Source organism: Halichoeres trimaculatus, unplaced genomic scaffold (genome assembly GCF_033239565.1).
Source record: "Halichoeres trimaculatus isolate MK-OKI-2021-1 unplaced genomic scaffold, fHalTri1.1 fHalTri1_scaffold_15, whole genome shotgun sequence".
Lineage (NCBI taxonomy): Eukaryota > Metazoa > Chordata > Actinopteri > Labriformes > Labridae > Halichoeres > Halichoeres trimaculatus.
The window spans coordinates 1,243,007-1,267,945 of NW_027437193.1; the positions used below are offsets into that span (position 1 = coordinate 1,243,007).

At 41.0% G+C, this 24,939-nt stretch overlaps 4 protein-coding genes across 4 annotated transcripts in view; all 4 read right to left on the reverse strand.

Annotated features, from left to right (window-relative positions):
* Positions 1–3,480: 3,480 nt before the first annotated feature.
* On the reverse strand, positions 3,481–9,334 carry znf622 (zinc finger protein 622). The gene is made up of 7 exons (XM_074688191.1): positions 9,209–9,334; positions 7,860–8,427; positions 7,441–7,731; positions 5,676–5,838; positions 5,491–5,603; positions 4,420–4,563; positions 3,481–3,955 (listed from the first exon to the last, which is right to left on the reverse strand). The coding sequence occupies exons 2-7, from the start codon at positions 8,419–8,421 to the stop codon at positions 3,822–3,824; spliced, it is 1,407 nt and encodes a 468-aa protein (XP_074544292.1). The 5' UTR covers positions 8,422–8,427; positions 9,209–9,334; the 3' UTR covers positions 3,481–3,821.
* Positions 9,335–10,726: 1,392 nt separating this feature from the next.
* Positions 10,727–13,752, reverse strand: LOC141804007 (GTPase IMAP family member 9-like). Its single transcript, XM_074688192.1, has 3 exons — positions 13,609–13,752; positions 12,259–12,314; positions 10,727–11,835 (listed from the first exon to the last, which is right to left on the reverse strand). The coding sequence occupies exons 2-3, from the start codon at positions 12,272–12,274 to the stop codon at positions 10,889–10,891; spliced, it is 963 nt and encodes a 320-aa protein (XP_074544293.1). The 5' UTR covers positions 12,275–12,314; positions 13,609–13,752; the 3' UTR covers positions 10,727–10,888.
* A 531-nt stretch (positions 13,753–14,283) lies between these two features.
* Positions 14,284–18,025, reverse strand: LOC141804204 (GTPase IMAP family member 7-like). The gene is made up of 3 exons (XM_074688530.1): positions 18,010–18,025; positions 16,411–17,358; positions 14,284–14,333 (listed from the first exon to the last, which is right to left on the reverse strand). Exons 1-3 carry the CDS (start codon positions 18,023–18,025, stop codon positions 14,284–14,286), a joined length of 1,014 nt encoding a protein of 337 aa, XP_074544631.1.
* Positions 18,026–19,405: 1,380 nt separating this feature from the next.
* LOC141804205 (GTPase IMAP family member 8-like) overlaps positions 19,406–24,939 on the reverse strand; it is a 30,314-nt gene continuing 24,780 nt past the window's right edge. Inside the window, exon 4 of the mRNA XM_074688531.1 lies at positions 19,406–20,337. Coding sequence (XP_074544632.1) covers positions 19,406–20,337 — 932 coding nt within the window. The remainder of the gene's footprint in view (positions 20,338–24,939) is intronic.

The following is a 24,939-nucleotide window of genomic DNA, read 5'->3' on the forward strand; positions in this document are numbered from 1 at the left end:
GGTGTGATCCTGTTTACGTCCATCTGCCCTGAGCCCCGACAACTCCAATGACACGACATCAGGCAGGTGTAGACCAGTTCCCCCATTTCCTGATGTAAAGTGACACTGGTGGAGTCGTTTCACCTCCTCTGGAAAAACTCCTTCAGGTCTAAAACAGACTTAAGGACAAAATCAAAGCCTCACAGAGTCGTCAGTATGCGTCCAGTGATCACATGGGGTGGTAAGAAGGGTTGTCTAATGAATTACAGTGGGAGGTTTGAGAGTTGTTAAAATTTAAGATGACTGAGAGTCGTTAGCAGAGTCGTTGACCTTATTTTGAGGAGAGTCGATTCAGTTTCAGGTTATCTGCAGGTTGTAAAAGTTGTTGACCTATTTTCATGGAGTTGTTAAGGTTTTACTTTAACTGAGGGTCACAAGAGGAGTCGTTAATCTAACCTCACTGAAGTGAAAGAGCTTTTTGATTGTCCAGAGTCGTTAAGATTTGGGGTCGAATTTTGGTGGTTTGGTGGTCTTAAACTCAAATTAATTATTAAATCACCCGAGGGTTGTTCACTCAATCACTGACCAAATTTCACTGAGTTGAGTTCACTGATTGACCTTCAGAGTCATTCAGGTTCTGGTTATCTAAAGGTTGTTAGCAGAAACTTCAACCTAATTTCACTGGGAGTTGTTAGAATTTGGTCTTCTGGAAGCTTTTCGTGGAGTCGTTGACCCAGTCTTACTAGGGGTCGTTAAGGTTTTAGTTTGTCAAAGGATCATAAGCAGAGTCGTTGAACTTACCTCTCTTTGAATCATCAGGGATTTTGACCTAATTGTCTGGAGTCGTTGGAATGAAAGGTTTTCTCTGGGCCATTAGCAGAGTCGCTGAACGACTCTAATGTCGCTGAGAGCTCTTGAAGGGTTTTGGTCGTCAGGGGGTTATCAGAACAGTCACTGAGCAATTTTCAAAGAATTGTTATGTTTCTAGTTCATCTGAGGGTATCTAGCAGAGTTTTTGACCTGTTCAAACTTGAATTTTATCATGAAAAGTTTGGAGTTGTTTGTGAGCATCGTTGGGAATGACAACGTTAAAATGTCAGCGTTACTTACGCCGTTAATACTTTCCAGAAACAGATAACCTAATTTATTACCATTCATGTTAACATCATGTTACCACGTTTTTAAAAAAGGAAGTGAAGCTAGAGTTTGTAAACTCTTTAGCAACATTGTCACACAGCTACCTGTGTGTGTCTGTGTAACCAGCAGTCAGAGAGGATCTCATGCAGCGTCACTGGACCAAACCAACTACAGGGAGAGGGGTGGATGCTTTTTGAGGTTTGGATATAAGGCACAAGTAGCCGACTTGAAAAAAAATTATGCTGCGGCCACACCAAATGCGTGTCACTGTGCAGGCGGAGTAGAGAGCCCGTTCATTTAAAGAGAGAAAGCCCAAAAGAGCATCTGAAAAACAATGAGCTGTGGTTTCATCATGACAGAAGAGTGTGTGAAAGCTTTGGAGATCACAATCAAGGCCTGCTGCCTCTCCCTGCTAATCCACCTCCACTGGCCCTGCCTGGCTGTTCCCTGAGACCTCATCCTCCACCCCCGACCCATGTTCCCGGAGGTCTCCCTGGGGATAATGAAGGGGTGGAGGAAAGAGAGGAGCACAGAGAACTTCCATCTTTTCCCTGGCTCTGCCCCTGCCCCGCTCCTCCCTCCTCTCTATCAGGCTCAAAACTCCACTGAGGAAAACACAGTCGGACTCAGTGATGACCCGTGCAGCAAATCCAGCTGGAAACAAATATTTACAGAGCTTACCTTCAAAACCTGTCTCCTCAGAGACTTTGGATGATGACACACCGCACAGATTATTTTCTCCTCCATCTTCCAGTGGAGTCGGAGTCGGAGCAGGTAGCTGTTCCCCCCCAACGTCATAAATCAATGACGTCGTGGGGGAGTGTCATCGCTGATTGGCACAACCTCACGCGAATTTGCGTCGAAAGTTCAATATTTTAAACTAGTAGAGGCGTGGAGGCATCTAGACCATAGACTGTATAAAACATGGACGTAGCCTCGCCAACGTAACCCATCTGTTTCTGAAACAGTAAATGAAGCAGATCGGCTATATTGGTAGTGGCAATGGCTTCGACTACAGCCATAGTCGAAAATGGCTTTTTTTTGGCTTGGTGTGTATGTGACTTTCGCTACTTCCGGAGCCAGCCCCAAGCAAACACTGGAGAAACAGCAGATTTTAGCCCTTCAGCATTGTCTCATATTCTTAGACCAGAGGTTGCCGCTTGGTCTGGACTCTCCAAACGCATCCAACGGGCCGTCCGGGGCGAATCGGTGCCTAAACGCGTCTTTGCATTGACTTTGCATGTAATCTCTATGCAAATTTGTGTCCGGTGTGGCCGTTCCATTAGAGTTGACAGGACCAGACTTCAAAATACAGAGAGATTACAAGTCGAGTGTAGAGTGGGAGACTGGGTCAAAAAGCAGCAGACTCACACCTAAACCGGGTGTGTTGGCAGGTCCATCTGACCTGGCTCGCTCTGCCAGACACAGGAGCAGCAGATAAAATGTTTGTGGGTCCGGAGCAGTCTGTAAAATGAGTGGCATTAACTGGCATTTTCAGGATGGAAACTACACTAACCTCAGTGATGAGATAGTCCAAAGCAAACGTGAAGCGTTCATTATGTCTCAGAGCAAAACCTGCTGAAAAATCTGGACTTTTTCACATATTTGAAGTTTAACACAAAATTACTTCCCTCGTAACTAATAACTTTGATGAAGATGGATTTTAGTTACTAATTCAGTTACTTTTCGGGAAGGAAACGAGTAACTGTAACCAGTTACTTTTTTGAGTAACTTGCCCATCACTGTTAGTGAGTCCGGGGTTAGAGCAGTGTTTCTCAATTCCGGTCCTGGGGACCCCCTGCCCTGCATGTTTTAGATGTTACCCCACTCCAACACACCTGATTCAGATGAATGGCTCGTTACCAGGCTCGAGCAGAGCTTGATGACGAGCTGATCATTTGAATCAGGTGTGCTGGATTCAGGTAACATCTAAAACATGCAGGGCAGGGGGCCCCAGGACCAGAATTGAGAAGTACTGGGTTAGAGTAAACCTGTCTCAGCTTCATAGACAGTTCATGGATTGCAGAGTACATACTTTGTCCACAGGAGGGCGCCAACACATATGTGATCAAAGTTCCCCATAGCTGATTACAATCACAGACTCTGTTTGACATTAACAGACACATGATGGAGCCAAATCCTTCTTCAGTACGCTTCAGTTTAACCATGCTTCAGCAAAATGCTAGCAGGATGTGTAAAATACATCAATAAGAAAATGTGTTTACTAAAACTAACCACTGGATTTATAACTGAACAGCTTTTCTAACAACCTAAAAATTAGTGGAAAATTGGATCATAAATCAAACTCATAATAGAAGCTCGGGGCTTTTCAGATAAATATTAAAAACTTTTATTTTGTTAAACACATTAGAAGACGACGAAATGATTCAGATGTTTTCCCGTTTATGATGTCACTGATGAGTTCAAACAACAAAAATCACCTTTGACTGAAGACTTGATTACATGTGATTCGTTGGGAAACCTCCACCTGTGGATCTTGATAACCTTTGTTGTTCACCGAGTCACTTTCAGGCAGACATGATACAGACGTTGAAAATTACTCCTCGTTCTGTTTCTGCTGCAGTTAACGAACCTGAAACCAACATGGCTGCACTCCTCATCGCACAGGTTTTCTCCTGACACGTGAGAGGAGACGCTGCTGCGTGTGACGATCAGGAAAGTTCCTCCCTTGTTCTGGATCGGGTCTAGAACATGACCTGGGCTCTGAAGTGCTTCTGCTTGGTGGCGTTGTGGCTCATGCCCATCTTCAGGACCCACTTGGACTTCATCATCTGGACGTACTGCATGTCTTTCTGCTTCTGGTGGAAGGAGCCGCTTCCTGAGAGACAAAGAGAGCAGAGAGGTGTGCATGCTGTGACGCTCTGCTTCCTGAGCTGTGGGATGGAAATGACCACAAACAAACACAAGGGGGAGCACTTGCTACACTGTTCACTGGATGGAGACTACATCATATCATAACTGTTTTCAACATGAGCTTCAAAGCGACTTATTACTGCTGTGAGACTACTGTGTTCACAAATAGAATAGAATAGAATAGAATAGAATATAAAATAATATAATACAATACAATATAATATAATATAATATAATATAATATAATATAATTAATATAATATAATATAATATAATATAATATAATATAATATAATATAATAGAATAGAATAGAATATAATAGAATAGAATAGACTAACTTTATTTATCTCCATGGTGAAATCCAGGAAATTCAGGAATATAAAGGTTGTTATAGTTGTTATATTTCTGTGTTTGTGGCTGAATCTTACCTCCATCTCCTCCCCAGCCCAGAGCTCTGTACTGACGGAGGACTCTGCCCACAGCGTTCTGGTTGTGGCTCAAAGCCACCGTCCTCTGGTATCCAAAGCGCTGTTTGTAGTATCTCATGAGGGATCGATGTCCGATCTTAGCTCCTACAGAAACACGTTTATCAGTCAGTGATATGTTTTGAAAAAATGCACAGAAGTTATTAGAGTCCTCACAATTAAGAAGAGAACACTATTGTATTTACAACAAAGAAAAATGTGCTCCCTAGCGACACCTAGGCACACTAAAACGACTCTCATGGGCAGTAGGAATGCAACAGAGAGATCAAACCAACGTCAAAATGTTCGTCTCTTTGAGACGCACAAATTACCTACAGACACCCCTGACCTAGCTCAAGCAGGAAACTGGCAATTTGCCTTTCAAAATAAAATTATTCCATAATAATGGGCCTTGTACAAAATGTTTCTTCTCTGAGGCCATAAATGGTATCCGCTTGAAATTCGCTGAGATAACAGAGTGGACCATGCTTTACAAAAGCTCTGCGGGAATTTGTTGTTTCTCAAACAGTTTTTAAATGACGAGCCCTCAAAGTCGGTGAACCCCAAAGAAGCCCTTTCAGCTCCCCCTATTAGAATGAATGGGAGAGAAGGATCCAGCTCCATACAAGCTGCAGCAGTTAGGCCGCTACACAAAAAAGTAAAAGTTGTACAGCTTTAAAAATGACATGGATGGAATCCTGACAAAATTTACTGCAAAAATATCTGATTTTTACAGATTTGGTCAAAACTGTGGCATCTATGAGGAGAAGTTTCTAAAACTTCAATCAGTTTCACTCTTGAGAGCAGCAGTTGGTGATGATGTCACAGTGATTAAGAGTTCCGTGCAGCTGGTCATGTGACTCACTAAAGGCGGGAAAATGGAATGTGTAACACACACACATTATAAAGAGATGAAACCTTGACAGTGGAGGTGAAACCAGCATGAGGATGACAGTGGGAGGACCTGACCAACGCTGCTGCAGCTTTAATTTTAATCTGTGTTTTCATGTTCCACAGCTGATCATCATGGGTCACCTGAAGGCAGAGTCAGCTCCAGTGTATCATCGTCGTACTCGAGAGTCTTCTCATCCGGCAGCTCCTCGTCCATATCGGCGTCCTCTCCCTCCTTCCTGTCCGGGTAGCTGCTCCTGAAGCAGAAAAAAAGTGTGACTCCCGTCGTATTGGTTCATCCACCGTCAACACATTAAATTACAGCGTACCTGAAGTCATAAAAGTCTGCGAACTCCAGAGCAGCGTCTCCCTCCGTGAAGAGTTTACAGTGGCCTTTGTCGGTCATGTGACTCTGCACGGCTTCAGCCGAGTAGAACGAACGGCCTTTCTCGTTACACCACAAACACACGTTCCCCGCACCCACTTTCTCTCCTGAAACACAGAAGAAGAAGAAGAAGAAGAAGAAGAAGAAGAAGAAGAAGATTAGAATGCAAAGAAATGTGACACAAACCCTGAACAGCCTTTATCAAACTGAAAGAACAGTGAAAACAACATTTCATATGATGGAAGAAAAATATGAGCTTGTTTAAAATTTGATGTAATGTGCTCTTAAACAGTTGGTACAGAGACAACAAATCTCAAAAGCCACTAAACTAACTTAGTTAATCATCCACAGGTTAGTCACATGACCTGGTATAACAGGAGAGTCCAGAGAGGCTGAAGTTCACACCTCCATGAGAGACTGTGAGCAGACAGTTCAACGGTTGGAGAATAATGTTCCTCAGAATGAGTGGATTTCATTGTCCACATCACATTTTATCATTAAGAGATTCAGGGAATCTGGAGAAACCTCAGAACAAGAGGGACCAGAACCAGAACCAAGACTGAAAACATTGTCAGCCCCTGAACTGCGGACAAGCTGTGATCCTCTTTGACCCAAAAACGGGACTAGGGATGGGAATGGAAAACCAGTTCCTGTTGAGAATCGATGAGAAATGTTTCAATCCATCGATATCGTTAGCCTTTGTGCTTAACGATTCCCTTATCAATTCTTTACATTGTGCCGGAGCCGCCGGGCCTTACGTCGACTAGTCTGCTGCAGCTACCTTAGCTTAGCAGTTAGCTAACGTTTCCCAAGAAAACTCTGATTCAGGATTTTCAGCTTGAAGTTTTCCAGAAGAACTGACTTCATAAAGAAATGTACATCACTCTCTCTCAGGAGATTCATATTCAGGACATTCAAAATGGTATAAATCACCTCATTTACCAAAATAACAAAATAGCGCAAGCTTGATGCTAACGTATATGGGAAACTGCATTGATATGCTAGCAGTTAGCATAATTACAATAACTTCAGCTTCAGAATAGAATTTCAACTTTCCTCACAGAAACATATCACATCAACTCTTTGTAAAAATACTGAGAATTTCAAATGTCATAAACTAACAGGCTAATGAAAGGCTCATGGCTGATGGAAAGGTTCCAAACAACTTAAACCATTGCTGTAACCACTTTGAGACACTAGATGGCCTACTTGAATTATTAATGTATTACAACACAGAACATCAACGTCACACTGTGTGAATTTTTGACCTGTTTCTGTTTAATTATGTCCAGAAATATCCAGACTCAGGGACCAATTACATTTTATTCACTTATAGTATAAACTCAATTAAATGTTGTTGAGACAGAAAACCTGTAAAGATACTTTTTGTGCCAAGAAAATTCACAACAAGATTTGATAAGGGCATTGATAAAGAATCAGATTGATAAGGGCGTTGGTATTGACAAAATCTTATCAATTCCCATCCCTAAACGGGACGACTTTTGACTGTAACCCTGTAAAACCTGACTCATCAAAAGGAAGGAAGGAATTTATTTCTTTTGGACTTGAGAAGTTTATTAAACCTTTTAACTGGAAACTCCCAAAAACTGGTCTCCTGTATTCACAAACGTTCACAGGTTGTTGTGAAAAGAGTAAAAATTGATGAGTTGTCTCTGCTCTCTTGTGTTTATTTAACACCACAAACTCACCGAGGTAGCGGATGAGGCCTCTGAGGTCGACGAGGAACTCCACGTCGGGGATGAAGAAGCCGTGGACTTTGGTCATGTGGGCGATGTTCTTCATGAGCGCCTTGGAGTGGTGGGAGCAGAACAGGCAGTCGGTGACGGGGATAGAGCCTGGCAGAGCGGCCGGGTGGGCGTCAGAGGAAGTGGAGTCCTGATCTATTGTCTCCTCTTCGTCATCTTCTCCCTCCATTTCATCATCATCATTATCATCATCATCATCAATATCCTCGTCAATGTCCTCCCACACATCTGGGGCTGTTGAAAGGAAAGTGGTTTTAATTCTCTAACTTTTATGTAAGTTTCCCTGAACTCTTCACCTCACTCACACACCTTAAATTTGGGACATTTGTAAATATAAGCAAAGACACATTTCTCCTGTTTACCTTCTCCAGCTGTGGCGCCCTCCTCCTTCTCCCTCCTCTTGGCTTGCTCCTCCAGCCACATCATCCGAGGAGGCAGCTCCTGCTTCTCCGTCCTCTGAGATGTCTCTACCTTCCTTTGCTTCACCGGGCTCGCCTTCTGCTGCTCCTTCAGCGCCTGCTGCAAGGCTTCGTTCTTGGCGTCGTGATCCACCTTCTCATCGCCGAGCCCCTTCTCCAGGTTCTTCTCGTTCATCTTCTCCACCCTCCTCTGGGCGGCGAGCAGGGCCTGCTTCTCGGCCTGTTGGTGTTTGTGGGACTGCAGGTGGTTCTGGTAGGCGTTGGCGCTGGAGAACTTCTTGTTGCAGACGCCGCAGCCCTCTGTGGTCGCAGCGTCACTCAGATGCTGCTCTGTTGCCGCCCGCTGCGCCAAGACGCGCTCCTGAAAGTTGTCTGCGGTGACCGGCGGCATGTCGGCCACCTTGCGCTTCAGGTTGTATCGATGCCAGTCGGTTTTGTAGTGAGCCCGCTGCACCTCGCCGTCTGCAAAAGCCACTCGGCAGCTGATGCAGGTGTAAGAGGACATGGTGAGCTGGAGGGAAGTGGAGAAAGTTAGTTTTTAGTTTTACACAGCAAATAAAACCTGTTTAGACCCTTGAAATTAAGTTTGGGCTGGAATAATGCATAGATAAAAAAAGGTACTGAAAGTGTTGGCACCAAATGTCATCACTGTGTTGTCGTGTAATTTCTACGTCACTCTCTGTTTACGTCACTATTGAACATGAGTTTCAATTTGGACCCATTTCATATCAGGTAAAACTTGAAAGTGTGTTTTAAGTGCACACTGCTATTTGAATACTTTTCACTTATACAAGTATTGGAATTTATTTTTTTAAAAATTATTTTATCGTACGCTGAATCACAAAAATAATCACCAGTTAATCAATTATAACATTAATCGTTACAGCTTTGGTTGTGTTACAAATTATAGTAAACGTTACTCCACCTTCTTGGTTTTTTTTTTTTCTATTTCTAGAAGCTTCTCATTTCTGAAGTGAACCAAATTAAACCCTCATCCACATCATATTACTTATGTAACATTGAGTCAACAAAGCGTAATATTTTACCTGTGTAACCAGGTCTGAATACTTAACACGCTTCACGTTACGTAACTCGTCTGTCAGGATTAAACAAAGTGTTTTAAGTGTTTCCCAAACGTAATGAAGCGCATGTAGAGGAAAACAATGCTAACTGTGGCTAACAACCAGCTATCATAATAACACACATTTCAGAGTAAACAAGCATAAAAACTGGTTATTTAAAGTTTTCACCTAAACGCAAGACTAATTTTGTAATTTCCAGGGTCTACTTACATGTTATGTGAGCTGACGCCTTTACACAATGTGTTTTTATCCCGTGTTTTAAGTAGTGTGCTTCCGACGATTATAAAAACCACATGAGGGTGCCTGCTTGGTTTCTTCTTCGTTGTAATTCACAGGTTGGTAACGTAATACCGCCATCTGCTGCTCTGGAGCTTGTTTGTCATTTGGTCACAGACATGCGAGTCACGACCATTTCAATGGGAGGGGACTTTTTAGTCCTCACCGGACATTTTTATTTCACAGTTTTAAATATCCGATATTTTCTAAAATTCCGAACAGTTAAGCGGCATTTCTTATCTCTGTCAGTGTTTTAATCGAAGCCAACTTTCTAATAACGCCTTAAATCCTTACCTTACAAAAGCAGCCACCCCTCTCTTCTCTTTGGTTTAATCCAAAGACTCAGATCCTTGCAGCGGGAAAACCGACGGTTACGAAAAAGACTCAGGAATCGTTTTCACTCGGTGCAGAAGAGTTAATTATGTTGTCATTTTATAAAAACACAGTGAAATGAAAATATTTGATTTGAAAATACTCCTACACTGGTTGAAGATTTGTCCCATCCCTCTTCCAAGTGGTTTAGCTGGGTTCCTGCTAGCTAAAGTAAGTTGTGTGACACTCGCAGACACTATTAGGCCCATGATGACTATTCATGTTGATGGGCTCGTATCTCATCTGACATTTTAATTCACAATTTTTGATATTCTTGAACTGTATCAAATACATATCCGTTTTAGTGGAATTCTCCTCTATCAGACAGTATTTTAATCCAATCAAATCACCTACTTGTGCCTCATATTCCCATTTTAATAAAGCGTCCTCCCCTCTCTCTGTAGTTGGTGTAATCCAAAAGCCGTTGATGCTGACACCCGGGAAACAGAGACGCAAGAGACAGGTACCTTTTTGTAACTTGATAACAACAAATGTAGAAAAACAGAGGTATTTGTCTGAGTTTTTAGAGCATTAACTTTTTAAAAAAAATGAAATGTTTGGACTCAGATATTATCCTCCTTTCATCCAAGTGGTTTTGCCGTGTTCTTGCTACCTTATCTAAGTTGTGACATGCTATAACTTGAGGTAAGTTACTGAAAGTGAGGTAGCATTTAGCTTTTGTGTATCATTCCATATTATAATATGTAGTAGTTAAGTCCAACCAACATTATGTCCATTTGAGATGTGAGGTTTTTGTTCCTTAAACTGAACAGACTCACACGTAACACTTAAGCACCAAAATGTACACGTATGGCTTTGTTTTATTCAGATCATTACCTGAAACATGATAGGAAATATCCGTTATGTGTGCTTATGTGGTCAATAATACTAATGATAATAATACATTTAAGCCAGGTGTGGCTTGGTGAGATTTTGGATGGCTCTAAGTGTGTACAGAAAGATTTTGAAGGTGATGCTGAATTTAACTGGGAGCCAGTGAAGCTGATGGAGGGATTTATAGGGGATACCGAAAAGGAGTGAGATGCAATAATCAATGTATGCGATGACACTCAGCTGAGAGTGAGACAGATATTTATTTTTATCATTTTAACACTTCATTTATTTTCAGTTTTATGAGCAAGAAGCATTTTTTAACAGCGGAGCAGTTTTAAACACAGAATAGTTGTAATGATGATAATTGAAATGACATAAGGAATCAGGGCAGCTGAGTGAGATGTAATATTATTCATTTTCAAGTTTAGCTAAAGCTTCAGCAACTCCAAGTCTTGAAAGTTCAGCTGCACCTGGAATTACAATGGCAGCTACACCTGCAACTGTTAGTGTAACTGCAGGTGCAGCTATGAGGCATGCTCCACCAAGGACTCCACCGATCACAGCGAGTGCTGTAGAGCTCTTCCCTGCTCCGTTCTTTCTCTCTTTCTCCAGGTCATCCTTTGCCTTTTTTAGTTTTTGATCATATTCTCTCTTTATCTCCATCTCCAGCTCCATCTTCTCTTTCTGCCTCTGCTCCTCTTTCTCTCTCTGGATGCGTTGTTTCTCCTCTTCGATGGCCCTCTCTGCTTCCTGGAACATCTCATTGGTGTAGTGACTTCCTCCGTTCCTCTCTGTGATGTTTCTGATCTTTCTGAGCAGCTCTCTGACCTGAGCTCGATCCTGCAGGTTGTTGTTAAAGACGTGGTACTGCCCGTTGCATTTAGCCACCAGCTCCTGTAGCTGTCTACTTTCACTCAGGAACTCCTGAATCGTTTGCCCTCTGAGCAGGTCACCGTGGGTAAAGAGAACCATGCTGTATCTGTTTGCCCCCTCTCCAAAGATCTGCTGAATCTCCTGCACTGTCTTCTTTTCTTCCTCTGTGAATCTGCCCAGTCTGATGATGATCAGGAAGACGTGAGGTCCAGGAGCAGCATAACGCACACACTGAGAGATATTTTTGTTGGTTGTTTCTTTTTCAATCTTTGTGTCAAACAGACCAGGAGTGTCGATGACTGAAACCTTTTGTCCATCCACCGTACAGTCAGCCTTCTCACACTCCTTTGTCACAGACTCTGGGGAAAATGTGGATTCAAATTTTTTTTCTCCCAGGATGGTGTTTGCTGAGGCGCTCTTTCCAGCTCCGGTTTTTCCTACGATTACGATCCGCATCTCCTCGTTATTTAACTTGATTCGTTCTGATGAGACGGACAAAAAAAAAAGAATTTCATTTAGTGCTTTATGAAGTCATTTATGAAGTCATTTATGAAGTCATTTATGAAGTCATTTATGAATCATGAGTTGGTTGTTGGTGTGGAGCAGAGCTCCCTGGTTTGGCCAAATGTCCTGTCAGCTGATCTTAAATCACTGGTGGAGTTTATGGTTTATATCTCAGACATCGTTCTTAGACAGGTGTTGTAACGTTGTGTATAAAATATTTGCCTCCTGTTTCCTCATTAGGGTCAGGCATTCAGTTACAGGGATAAAGATACAACAACTGAAATACTTCATAAACAAGAAGGTCAAACTGATTCAAGAGAAGAGATAACAGTTTGAAAATGAAGCTTTGATGGAAATAAGAACTTTAGTTTTTAAAATCAGATTGTGTAACACTGACTTACTGTATCTGGAAGACATGGCTTCAGCGTTTGATCGGTGGGGAGCAGATGAGCTGTTACTGTGAAGGAAAGACAGAAAACAACAAGCAAAGTTTGAGCAACAAACGACACCTGGTGGACATTATGAAAACTGCATCTGAGTTTGACTTTTTACAAACCAAGCCCACATGGTAAAAGGGGCGTTTGAGCACTTTTTAAACATTTGAACCAAGACTAGTTTCACTTTTGTCTTTTGTCTCATTAAATCAGTGAAGTCACAACAACTTAGAGAGTTTCTTTAATCTTACTGGAAAAATCCATCAACAGGCTTCAGCTTAAAAAATAAACCTGATAAAAATGGAACCTCAAAAGATTCATAATTAAATAAAAACAACATCTTGAAATAAATACCATTGATAAATAACAAATGTACAATATGGCCATTAAATTGTGCAATAAGGCAGTGTTACTATGAAATATGTTTATTATTCTTTAACATCAAAATATTATAAATTATGTTATAACTACAATTTCATAACTTTTAAAGTAATGACTTTTTGTTCATTTTCTAAGCTTTTATGAAATAAAAAATAAAACTTTTTTTTACAGTCAAATTCATAATGTTGTTTTTCATCAGAATGACTTGGTCTGTCAATCAAAGCCAGAGGGTGGGACCTCTGCCAATCACTTCTCTGGCCCCGCCCCATGTTTTTCCTTTGATTGATAGACCAAGACATCATGCTGGAAAATGACATTATGAAATAAAAAGGCCATTGTGGAAAAGAAAATTACGAAATAAAAATTCTTTGTAAAAAACACTTTTTTATTTTTTTTAAAAACTTGGAAATTAAATAAAAAGTCATCAAGTCAAGTATGAAATTGTTAAAATGATCATTATGAAATCTTTAATTATGATAATTTGATATTAGAGAATAATAAAGCATATTTTCATAATTATAGTGCCATATTTTACAATTAATTGGCCATATATATTTTTAGACAATGATAGATGTTAGATGATAGATATATAGTTTTAGATGAAAACCAAGTTGGACTGAAACAAAGAGTTTTTAAAAGTTGACAAGTTAAACTGAACAGTACTGTAGTGAACTGAAATAGTACTGTACAAGATTTCTTTAGATGTATTTTGAAATTCAAAACATATCAAACTGGTATATTTTGTTTATCTCTGAAGTACATATTTCAAAAATCCTAATACTTTTTCCATGTCCTTTTAAAGTGAAGCTTATGGACTCATTATTATTCATCATAACAGCAAAGTGCTGTACTGTCCGAAAAACTTTCAACAGCACAACTTTAGCAAATCAAGCAGCACTAAGGTTTACACTAAAGAATAAACACGTAGGAACTTACATGCAGCGCAGGAACAATCGCTGTCAAAGCCCAGAGTTCAGCATCAAACTGAGAGGACCTACACCCAGACTGAAAACTTCTTAGTCCCTCCCCACTTCCCCTGAAAACGCCCCTCCTCCAGAGCTGCTCTTCACAGCATCAACACCTTAAATGGTAACTTTATGTTTGACTTTCATCAGTTAGCGTCAGGGGTTGGTTTTTAAGTCCTCCAAAAAACAGGAAGTTCACTAAACAGAAACCAACAGGCCACAGCTCCTTTTGATAGGGTGTTGTTGGAAAACCCCAGGCCCCCCCGACACAGTTTCACTTAGCAGATGCTTCTGTCCAAAGTGCCGTACAACATGAGCAAGAATAAAGACAGAAGGAAAAACCTTGTTAGTGCCACAAAGTGCTACAAGTTATTTGGCTGCAGGTGCTGCCGTTAAGAGCTACAAGTGTTTTGATTTTTTTCATGTGACTAATGTAGCCATAACCAACCACATTGATCCCTGAAACAATATAGTTCAACCGTCAACAACGTTCAACAATCAGTGCTGAATATTCAGTCAGAGCTGAGTCTGAGACGTGCTGTCTGATTCTGCCCCTGAGAACAAAGGGACTTCCTGTTTGGAAATGAGCAGCTGGTGCAGGAAGTCAGTCAGCTCGTTTCGTTTCTAAATCAGTCCGTCTGTTATGTCACCCCCTCCCTTCAGCATTTACAAGAAACGGCACCATTTCTTCCAACCCTGTGAAAACAAAAGCACGCAGAGAGAAGCTGATTCTGTGAACTGTTCTGACTCCTCGTGTTAAAACGTGTCCACCAAAGAATCAACCCACAAAGTTTCTTATCATTTTATTGACATTCTTCAGTTTAGTAACATGAAAGAACATGTTGTTAAAGTAGTTTGTTTTTTATGATAGGAAACAACATGAAAGCCACCATGATAAAACTCAGAGGACTGGTCAGTGTACCCCTAAATTGCTCAACTTACCCCTAAGCTGGGGCAAGTTGAGCCACAAGACAACTTTTTTAAAGAGGTCATATTTCCATCGCTTCTGTTTTACTTCTGGATCAGTTCACCTTGCCTAGAGAACAGCATATTGTCTCAATTTACCCCACTCTCCCCTACTTCATTGTAGTTTAGTCAAACCAACATTATTTCCCTCTGAGCTGTGAGTAATCTGTTCCTCTAACTGAGCTCAAATGTTATCTAAATGTTCTTTTTTAGACAATTCAACACAAAACACTTTGCTGCCCCATCATAAAACAGCAGCAGCTAAATGTAAATAACGTCTCCTGGCTTTGGGGTTGAAGAGAGAGTATCATGCTATTTTAAGTTTTTATTCTGTCCCTCTGGGGCCCCTGTACTTGCTTTACATAAAGACAAAAACAATCCAAATTATTTTGTCACTGGAGTTTTTGAGAACCTTTATTTCAGCCTCTGTCTGATACTTTTCGTTTTAGCTGCCGTAGCTAGCAAAATCTGCAGTTTGCTGAAAATCCCTGGATGTCCGACTGATCCAGGAATATTTCTCAGTATGTAACGGACCAGTCTACCTGGGATACTGTTTCCCACAATGCATGGCGCTAACGCTGTTTGTATATGCAGGGTGGCAGGTTTCAGTGAATCACCGCCATCTACTGGAATGAGTCGGCACTACAACTACAATACAACAACACTTTGGCCAGAATAACTGCCATGGTTAGCCAACACTTTAATCAAGTAGAAGTGTTACATTCTGGTAACGGGTGGTTCAAAAAATATTTTCATTGTGTTGCAAAATGAATTTGCAGCACTGAAGCTAAAAGCAGTTTTCCCCAGGTCAGTCTTGGCATGAGGAACCTGGAAAACCAGTCTCTCACCTGACCCTGTTGAAAAGGAACCAGGTTTTAGGTGGAGCAGAGAGGTGATGCATGATGGTAGTTTTCTGGTTGGTGCTTTATAGATAAATAGATACCTGGATTCAGAAGCTCACTCAAGGAGTGCAGTATTACCATTAAAGGAGTTTCTTTATGGACAAAGACTCTAAAGAAATCAAATCATTCAGTATCTTCAAAAAACAAATCAAAGAGTAGCATATTAAACAAATATAGGAATGAAATAAATTCTTAACCTTGCATCTGAAATAGAAAATAAAAAATGAAATAAAGAATTGAAAATAAAAAGGAAAAATAAGGTTATTAACACTCAAATCAAGAAAGTGTTTTGTTCGTTCTGTTTTTCTTTTGTTGATTTCATTTTGCACGTTGTGGATTTGCTTTTTGTCATTCTGTAAAAATTACAGTTAATGTGAAACCAAAGGCGTGCTGGCAGACAGTGTGTTTGTTTTTGTCTGATCAGGTGTTTATTTACTTCTTTTGTGAGTGCAGGGCAGAAACTGTACCATTTTTTCTTCTGCTCCTTTTCATTCGTATTGAGATTTATTTTGTTTTGGTATTGTACTTTTGTTTTTGTCATCATGAATGACATAAAGATAAACAAAAAAACAAACTGTGTTGACAGAAAGCATCAGTTATATATGTGTGTATGGTATAGAGAGCAAGAAGCATTTTGGAACAGCACACCAGTGTTACACACAGAATAATTATAATAGTGATCATAATGAACGCAGGGAATCAGGGCAGCTGAGTGAGATGAAATGTTTATTCATTTTTAGGTGCAGTTTTAGGAGAAAAAACTTGAGAAACTAAAGCTTGAGCTTCAGGTGGAAGAGCTGCAATGACAGCTTTGCCACTTTCAGTAGCTAAAGCTTGAACTTCAGGTGGAAGAGCTGCAAGTACAGCTTTGCCACTTTCAGTATTTAAAGCTAAAGCTGCAGCACCAGCTGCAACTACAACTGCAGCTGGTGCTGTAGTTGTAGTTGCAGCTACTGCTAACGCTGCCAAAAGGAATCCACCGATCTTTGGGAGCACTGAAGAGCTCTTCTCTGCTTCCCGCCTAGCCTGCCTTTCCTGCTCCCTTTTGAGTTCTGCTATTTCTTCTTCTTTTTTCTTTTCATACTCAGCTCTGAGCTTCTTCTCTTTCTCCAGGTCATCCTTTACTTCTTTTATTTTTTGCTCATATTCTCTCTTTATCTCCATCTCCAGCTCCATCGTCTCTTTCTTCCTCTGCTCCTCTTTCTCTCTCAGGATGCGTTTTTTCTCCTCTTCGATGGCTCTCTCGGTCTTCTGGAACATCTCAGTGGTGTAGTGTCTTCCTCCGTTCCTCTCTGTGATGTTTCTGATCTTGCTGAGCAGCTCTGTGACCTGGGAGTCATCCTCCAGGTTGTTGTCAAAGACGTGGTACTGCCCGTTGCATCTGGCCACCAGCTGCTTTAGCTCTTCACTTTCACTCAGGAACGTCTCAATAGTTTGCTTTCTGAGCAGGTCACCGTGGGTAAAGAGAACCATGCTGTATCTGTTTGCCCCCTCTCCAAAGATCTGCTGAATCTCCTGCACCGTCTTCTTTTCTTCCTCTGTGAATCTGCCCAGTTTGATGACGACCAGGAAGACATGGGGTCCAGGAGAAGCATAAGCCATGCACTGGGAGATATTTCTACTGGTTGTTTCTTTATCAATCTTTGTGTCAAACAGACCAGGAGTGTCGATGACGGAAACCTGTTGTCCATCCAACTTACAATCAGCCTTTGCACAATGTTCAGTCACAGACTTTGCGGAAAATGTTGATTTGAATTTTTCTTCTCCTGCAATGGTGTTTGCCGAGGCACTTTTCCCAGCTCCGGTTTTTCCCACCATCACGATCCGGATCTCCTGTCCATTGAGGATCCATTCTGATAAGACGGCAGAAAAAAAATGGAACATTTCTTTAGTACCTCATGTATTCATGAGATTATGCAAAGTGATCATAAGCCACTTTGACCACCAGTCATCCCTAACCAATCACAGTGTATGGTCCTAGATCAGCATTGACACTACGTGTACTTCCAGTCTGCCTAACCCCTTTACTACTTTGGTTGACGGTTGGATTTTCAAACCACATCACATCTGACAAGTGAAAACTGAAAAGTATTTGTTGATCAAACCTGAGGCTGTTTGGCGTGTCCAGACTTTTAGACTGAGTTGGCACAGTGATTGTCACCTTCTTTACAAAGAATACCGCGCTCAAAGGACTGACGGTGTTTCGAGACATAGTTTCAGACCTTACCCAACAAAACAATTCCACAACAAAAGAAAAACGTACAAATAGTTGGCATCATACTTTATCAGCTAAGAACACACTCGGGCAGCTTGCCCAGGTGTCGCCCATTTGTGGGAACCAAACTGTTTATTGGGCAGACAATGCCTTGGTGTCAAGCAGGGACAACTGGTTTTGCCTACTTATCTTTAGATACAAAAGAAAAGATAAATAAAGGCTTACAATTCAGCTTTCGTTTTAGTAATAAGCTTTCAGAGTTTCAAAATAAGATTGCAGATTGACTTACCGTGTTTGGCCCACATTGCTTTAGCGCTTGATTTGTTGAGAGCATGCGTTTTGTTACTGTGAAGGAAAAGAAAGAAAAAAGAAAGTTAAGTTTGAGCAGTGAAGCTTTTTTTAACTAAATCTTTGTTCAACACATTTTGGGGGGTTTTACAACCAAGCTGACATGGTAACTGGGTGATGGCACACTTTCTGTAATTTAGCACTTTTTGGATCACAAAGAAGATTTTTTTATTAATCTTACAGGAAAATATCCAACATATCTGACAACAACATAGATAAAAAAAAACTCGTTTTTTGAAACATATCAAAATATATACTACAGAAAAAACATGTTTGGATAAAGAAACTCACATTCAGTGCAGAAACAATCGCTGTCAGAGGCCCAGAGTTTAGCATCAAGGTGAGAGCACTGAAACCCAGCTCAAGTCCTCTTTATGCAGCCTCAGATTAGTCACTCCTTTCATTCCCTCCTCAGGACGCTCCTCCTCCTCCAGAGCTGCTCCTCACAGCAGCCGCCCCTCAGAAATGACTTTCATATTTTACTATCCACAACGAGCATTGGGACTAAGTTTTTAAGTCATTAGCGCACGTTATCCACTCCTCTTTTAAGTGGTTTAGCCGTCTTCTTGCTAGCTTATGTTAGTTGTGACATGCTATAACTTGAGGTAGGTAAAAGGGGGTAATTGTGTCATTCCACATGAATCTATATTGTAGTTAAGTCAAACCAACATTGTTTCACTCTGAGTTGTAAGTAATTTCTTCCTGGACTCAAATGTATTCAGATTTCCTTTTTTTCGTTCATTACTGGTTATTTTTGTTGAAGATTGTTTTTCTGTCATGCGGGTTGATAGTGATGTTCATTTGGGCAGTCAGAGGCAGAGAAACCACTCTGCTGTACACTCTTTGAAGGAAACCGACTCTTTACACGTTTGCACTAACAAGTTCACACATGGAGAGTTTTTACAACTTTTTATTAAGATTATGAATTGAAACGTACATAATGAACATTTGAGTGGAAAACTGCTCACTGTCAAGTGTCCGGGAAAAGAAAAAATAAATTAAAAGATAGACCAGAAAAAAAGAAAAACCTGGAAAAGTAGTAAGGATCATTTTATAAAAGCACAACAGATTTCAAAGAAACACATCAACTGACTTTAAAAGAACTGTTTCAGACAAAACCAAACCCTTTAAATGACAGACATAATTATTATTTCGTTAAAATTATTACCCTCTGTATCTTTGTACTGGTGTTGTGTTCTGTTGTTGGTGGTGGAGTCAGCCCACGATCTTCAAACTGAGTATTTACAACATGTCATCTGCTGAACCCTTTCTCCTGCTGCTGGAACAGCTGGCACATTTTAGACAATCAGAGCAGTGGTCTGAGATGATATATTTGTTTAGAAAAACAAACCTAGAGCAGCTACACCAACCACTAACACTCCCCCAAAGAATCCACCGATCGCAGCGAGCACTGTAGAGCTCTTCTCTGCTTTCCTCCTCGCCTTCCTTTCCTGCTGCTTTAACAGTTCCTCCATTTCTTTTTCTTTTTCTTTCTCAAACTCAGCTCTGAGCTTTCTCTCTTTCTCTGGGTTGTTCTTTACTTCCCTGATTTTTCCCTGATGTATTTCCTCTAATTCCTTCTCCAGGTCCATCTGCTTTTTACGGATTTTCTCAGCTTTTGCCTTCAGGATGCGTTTTTTCTCCTCTTCGATGGCCCTCTCAGTCTTCTGGAACATCTCAGTGGTGTAGTGTCTTCCTCCGTTCCTCTCTGTGATGTTTCTGATCTTGCTGAGCAGCTCTGTGACCTGGGAGTCATCCTCCAGGTTGTTGTCAAAGACGTGGTACTGCCCGTTGCATCTGGCCACCAGCTCCTTTAGCTCTTCACTTTCACTCAGGAACGTCTCAATAGTTTGCTTTCTGAGCAGGTCACCGTGGGTAAAGAGAACCATGCTGTATCTGTTTGCCCCCTCTCCAAAGATCTGCTGAATCTCCTGCACCGTCTTCTTTTCTTCCTCTGTGAATCTGCCCAGTTTGATGACGACCAGGAAGACATGGGGTCCAGGAGAAGCATAAGCCATGCACTGGGAGATATTTCTACTGGTTGTTTCTTTATCAATCTTTGTGTCAAACAGACCAGGAGTGTCGATGACGGAAACCTGTTGTCCATCCAACTTACAATCAGCCTTTGCACAATGTTCAGTCACAGACTTTGCGGAAAATGTTGATTTGAATTTTTCTTCTCCTGCAATGGTGTTTGCCGAGGCACTTTTCCCAGCTCCGGTTTTTCCCACCATCACGATCCGGATCTCCTGTCCATTGAGGATCCATTCTGATAAGACAGCAGAAAAAAAATGGAACATTTCTTTAGTACCTCATGTATTCATGAGATTATGCAAAGTGATCATAAGCCACTTTGACCACCAGTCATCCCTAACCAATCACTATGTATGGTCCTAGATCAGCATTGACACTACGTGCACTTCCAGTCTGCCTAACCCCTTTACTACTTTGGTTGACGGTTGGATTTTCAAACCACATCACATCTGACAAGTGAAAACTCAAAAGTATTTGTTGATCAAACCTGAGGCTGTTTGGCGTGTCCAGACTTTTAGACTGAGTTGGCACAACGATTGTCACCTTCTTTACAAAGAATACCGCGCTCAAAGGACTGACGGTGTTTCGAGACATAGTTTCAGACCTTACCCAACAAAACAATTCCACAACAAAAGAAAAACGTACAAATAGTTGGCATCATACTTTATCAGCTAAGAATACACTCGGGCAGCTTGCCCAGGTGTCGCCCATTTGTGGGAACCAAACTGTTTATTGGGCAGACAATGCCTTGGTGTCAAGCAGGGACAACTGGTTTACCCAGATGTCTTACACGCATACCTGAAGACATAATGGGAGTTTATCACTTATATCTCGAAGACATAACTTTAAAAATTTGTAAAGAAGTCACAACTTTTTGCTTAATACCCCAAACCCCAAAACGTATATGAAATAAAGTAAAATTGGATAAATAAGTTTAAATATGAAGCATTTAAAAAGTGTAACTTCCAAGGTCCAGTTGCATATTAACTTACCATATTTGTCACGTATGGCTTTAACGTTAGATTTTATGGCAGCAGACATGTTGTTACTATGAAGGAAGAACAGAAAAAAGTTTGAGCAGTGATATTTCTTCAGCAAAGGTTTTCAACATGATGTTGAGTTTTGGTTCAAAGGCTTTTTATAAACCAAGCACAGTTTCCGTATTAGGGTAAAATTAAATCAATCAATCAAATTAAGTAATTTTGTTCAGCAAACAAAAAAGTTGAGCTGCAGGGTTTGTGTGATGCCTCATTAAATCTATGAATACACAACAACTTTGAGTGTTATTTTGATCTTACTAAAAAATATTCTTAGTCAAACGACACCTAAAAAATGTAAAAATGCACACTAAAGAATGAACATGTTTAGATGTAGGAACTCACATTCAGTGCAGAAACAATCACTGTCAGAAGCCCAGAGTTTAGCATCAAGGTGAGAGCACTGAAACCCAGCTCAGGTGCTCTTTATGCAGCCTCAGATTAGTCACTCCTTTCATTCCCTCTTCAGGACACTCCTCCTCCTCCAGAGCTGCTCCTCACAGCAGCTGCCCCCCTGATGTGAAGTTTAAGACAAGATAAGGAAGCTTTATTAATCCCCGATGGGGAAACTCATGCCACCGGTCACACAGTCCACTCATAAAATACACGTCCTGACATTTACAATAAATAAATACAAAAACAAATACCAAATGTCATGATCATGAAGTACGGGTGCGAAGTCAACGGTGCACCAGCTGCCCTCATCACCAGTCCTTTATGTTATAGAAATAGAATAGAATAGAAAATACTTTATTTATCCCTGAGGGGAAATTCAGGAGTCGCAGCAGCAATCTAGAAAACCAAAGTAAGAAAGTGTATAGAAAGTGCAAAAAGCTCCATAAGAAAATAGATGCTGACAGCTTGTCCATCATTGTCCAGTCAGCCAGCCTCCACCTCCACAGGGTCCAGGACTGAGCTTCTTCAGCAGTCTGTTCAGTCTCTGTCTCCTGGATCCTGTCTGCTCACAGCAGGTGAAGCTCTTCACATGTGGCGTTGGTGTCTGCTGTTAGCTCTGTTAGCCATGTCTGTGAATAGCACGATGCTACTCTGCCCTTCGGCAGCCCCTCTGCCTGCTGGGTTAGCACAGCTAGCTCGTCCATCCCACCGGACATAGATCCCACGTTCCCAACAACGATGAATGGAAGGACAGGTCCACGTCATCACCTCCCAGCTCACACCTGAGAACCAGCACGTTGTCCTCATCTCCTCCGCCTCAGCTTGAGGGAAATCATCAAGCCCTACACCAGTTAGCATTGACATGCTACAGGCTGCTAACAGCTAATTTCACATGTAAACAATGCAGCCATGGTTACATGTAGGATCTCCAGACAAACACAGGAGAAAAGTAGTAAAAATATCACTGAAGACACAAAAAGTTTGGTGTCAACAACCAACAATGAATCATACAAAGTGATGATCCACTCCAAATACAAAGATGACGAAAAACAGACGAAAAAAATTACAAGAAACAGACAAAGAAGAGAGTTACTGCAACAGGCAGCTACTTGAGCAGCCCCTAGCAACGAAAGACCATTTAGCTTGTCTTAAGACCAGCAAAAATGACTCCAGAGAGATACTCTGGCAGATATTTCAAATTGTGTTTTTTTTGTTTTATCTGTTTATTTCCTAATCTTAGTTTTTTGGTTGACTTTTGAAACTTATGGTGGGGCTGAACACATTCAGCTCTGACTGCAGCTGAGAGGGACTGCTGAGTGGTACACTCGCCTGCCTGAGAGTGCTCTGAGACAGGGAGGGGGTCACGGCAGCAACAATACGTGTTTTAACGTCACAGTCTCTCAAGTCTGCAATAACACCAGAAAAAGTCACTAGACTTGTCAGTAGTTGCGATTTTGAAGCAAAAAAAAGAAAAACGTCACAAGAGGGGTCTGATTACTTGCTAAATACGAATAAAAAAAAAACTAGGTTGGCAGCAATGCTCCCGCTCAGGATGTGCTGAAGCCAACAAGCTAGTCCGGGGTGCTCACCTACTAACATTCTTATGAGAAAAGCTGGATGAGTTTGGCCATCAGCTTAACTGTTGGGTCAGTCAAGGAAAAGCTCAACAATTTTTAAAAATCGAGAAACTTGGTTATACTCTGGCAACTTTAACTAACTGAATACTGTCTACGTACATGATGGGAAACTGAAGCTGTGACATTCAGGAATTCACAGGTGTGTCCTGACAGATACCTTCACCTTCGACCGCTGCTTCTATTCTCTCCTGAGTTACTTTCTCTTTCCACCTGAGTCACCAGGTGTTTACAATCGTGTGGTTTGATTCAAACCCAACACGTGACTCACACACCTGCTTGTCTTGATTTTTCTTTTAATAAGGCAGACATCTTGAATATCCAGTCGTCCCATGACCTGCTCACCCCTCCCGTCAGCATTTCCTCCAACCCTCCAAAAACAAAAGCCCACAGAGAGAAGCCGACTCTCTGGATTGTTCTGTCTCCTCGTGTCAAAACGTCAACACCAAAGAATTCACCCACATTGTGTTGCAACATTTTATTGACATTCTTGAGTTTAATTACATAAAGAAACATTTTGTTTAAGTAGTTTGTTTTTTATTTTAGGAAACAGCATGAAAGCCACAATGATACAGCTCAAAGGTAAATAAAAAGAATTCAGTCCGTTCATAGTTTCTATTTAAAATCAGTGAAGTCTTCTCAGGCACTGATGAACACATGTGGCTTTAATTGTCTCTACAGTAACACAAACAAAAGGCATCACATGATTAGTTCAAGAGGAAGTATGATACATTACAGTGTCCTTATTATAAAAACTATAGGTGAACAAGGCGTGGTGAAGAAAGGTCAGTCCGTCGTCCTTTGTGAGAGCGTCTCTGAATCGTCGTTACGGAGCTAATGGACAAACGTCTCCTCCGGTCAAGCTAAACGTGGCTGAACTTTAGGTCTAACTGGGTCAAACTGTGAGGTGGGGAGCCGTGGTCTGAGCGGGTCAGACGCCATGGGGGACAGGGTTGGGACTAAGTCTCATTTAAGTTCAATCCAGCAATCCCAGCGTACCCTTTACAAGCTACGTCATCATAAAGACGTGCACATATTTTGGCAGCGGGATCGTTCAGATGAGTTAGCGCTCTTTAAACTCTGGATTCAAACTGTGAGCAACATGAAAACAAACCCAGCTCTGAGCGTTACAGAACAGCCGGTGTTTTGGAACAAAGAGTGACTGTGCTAACTGGAGACCTTCAGTGTAACAGGTTAGTGATCGTCAACTGACGATCTCCTGTTTACAGCGTCACTTCTAAAATACTGAACCATCGTTATTCTGATTGATTTGGAGCAGTTTTCAGTCCAGACGTAGTTTGGACGTGTGGATCTGGATCCTTTATTACGACCCAGGTCTCAGACTCAGACGGTCTGTGTGCTGGTCTTTGGTTTGGGAAGGTTTCTGCTTTACAGACTTCAACCAATTTTTTTTTTAATTTGCAGAAATTTGAAAAGTTCTGGAAATTTCAAAAATTTAACAATCTTTTGACTTTCAAAAATTTGGGGAAATTTCAAAAGATATATGTAAATTTCCAAAAATGATTAAACTTTAAATGTTAGCAAAACCTGCAAAAAAACTTTGAAAAAATAAAATTATAAGACTTAGCCAAACTTTCCCCAAAAAAAAAAAAAATTCAATGAAAAAAAAAAAAACATGACAAAACTAACACAACAACAATTTGCAAAAATTTCACAAAGTTGTTTGAATTTCAAAATTTGAAAAAAAAAAAAAAGAATTGAATTTTAAATGTAAGCAAAACTGGCAAAAATAAAAAAGTGAAATTTTAA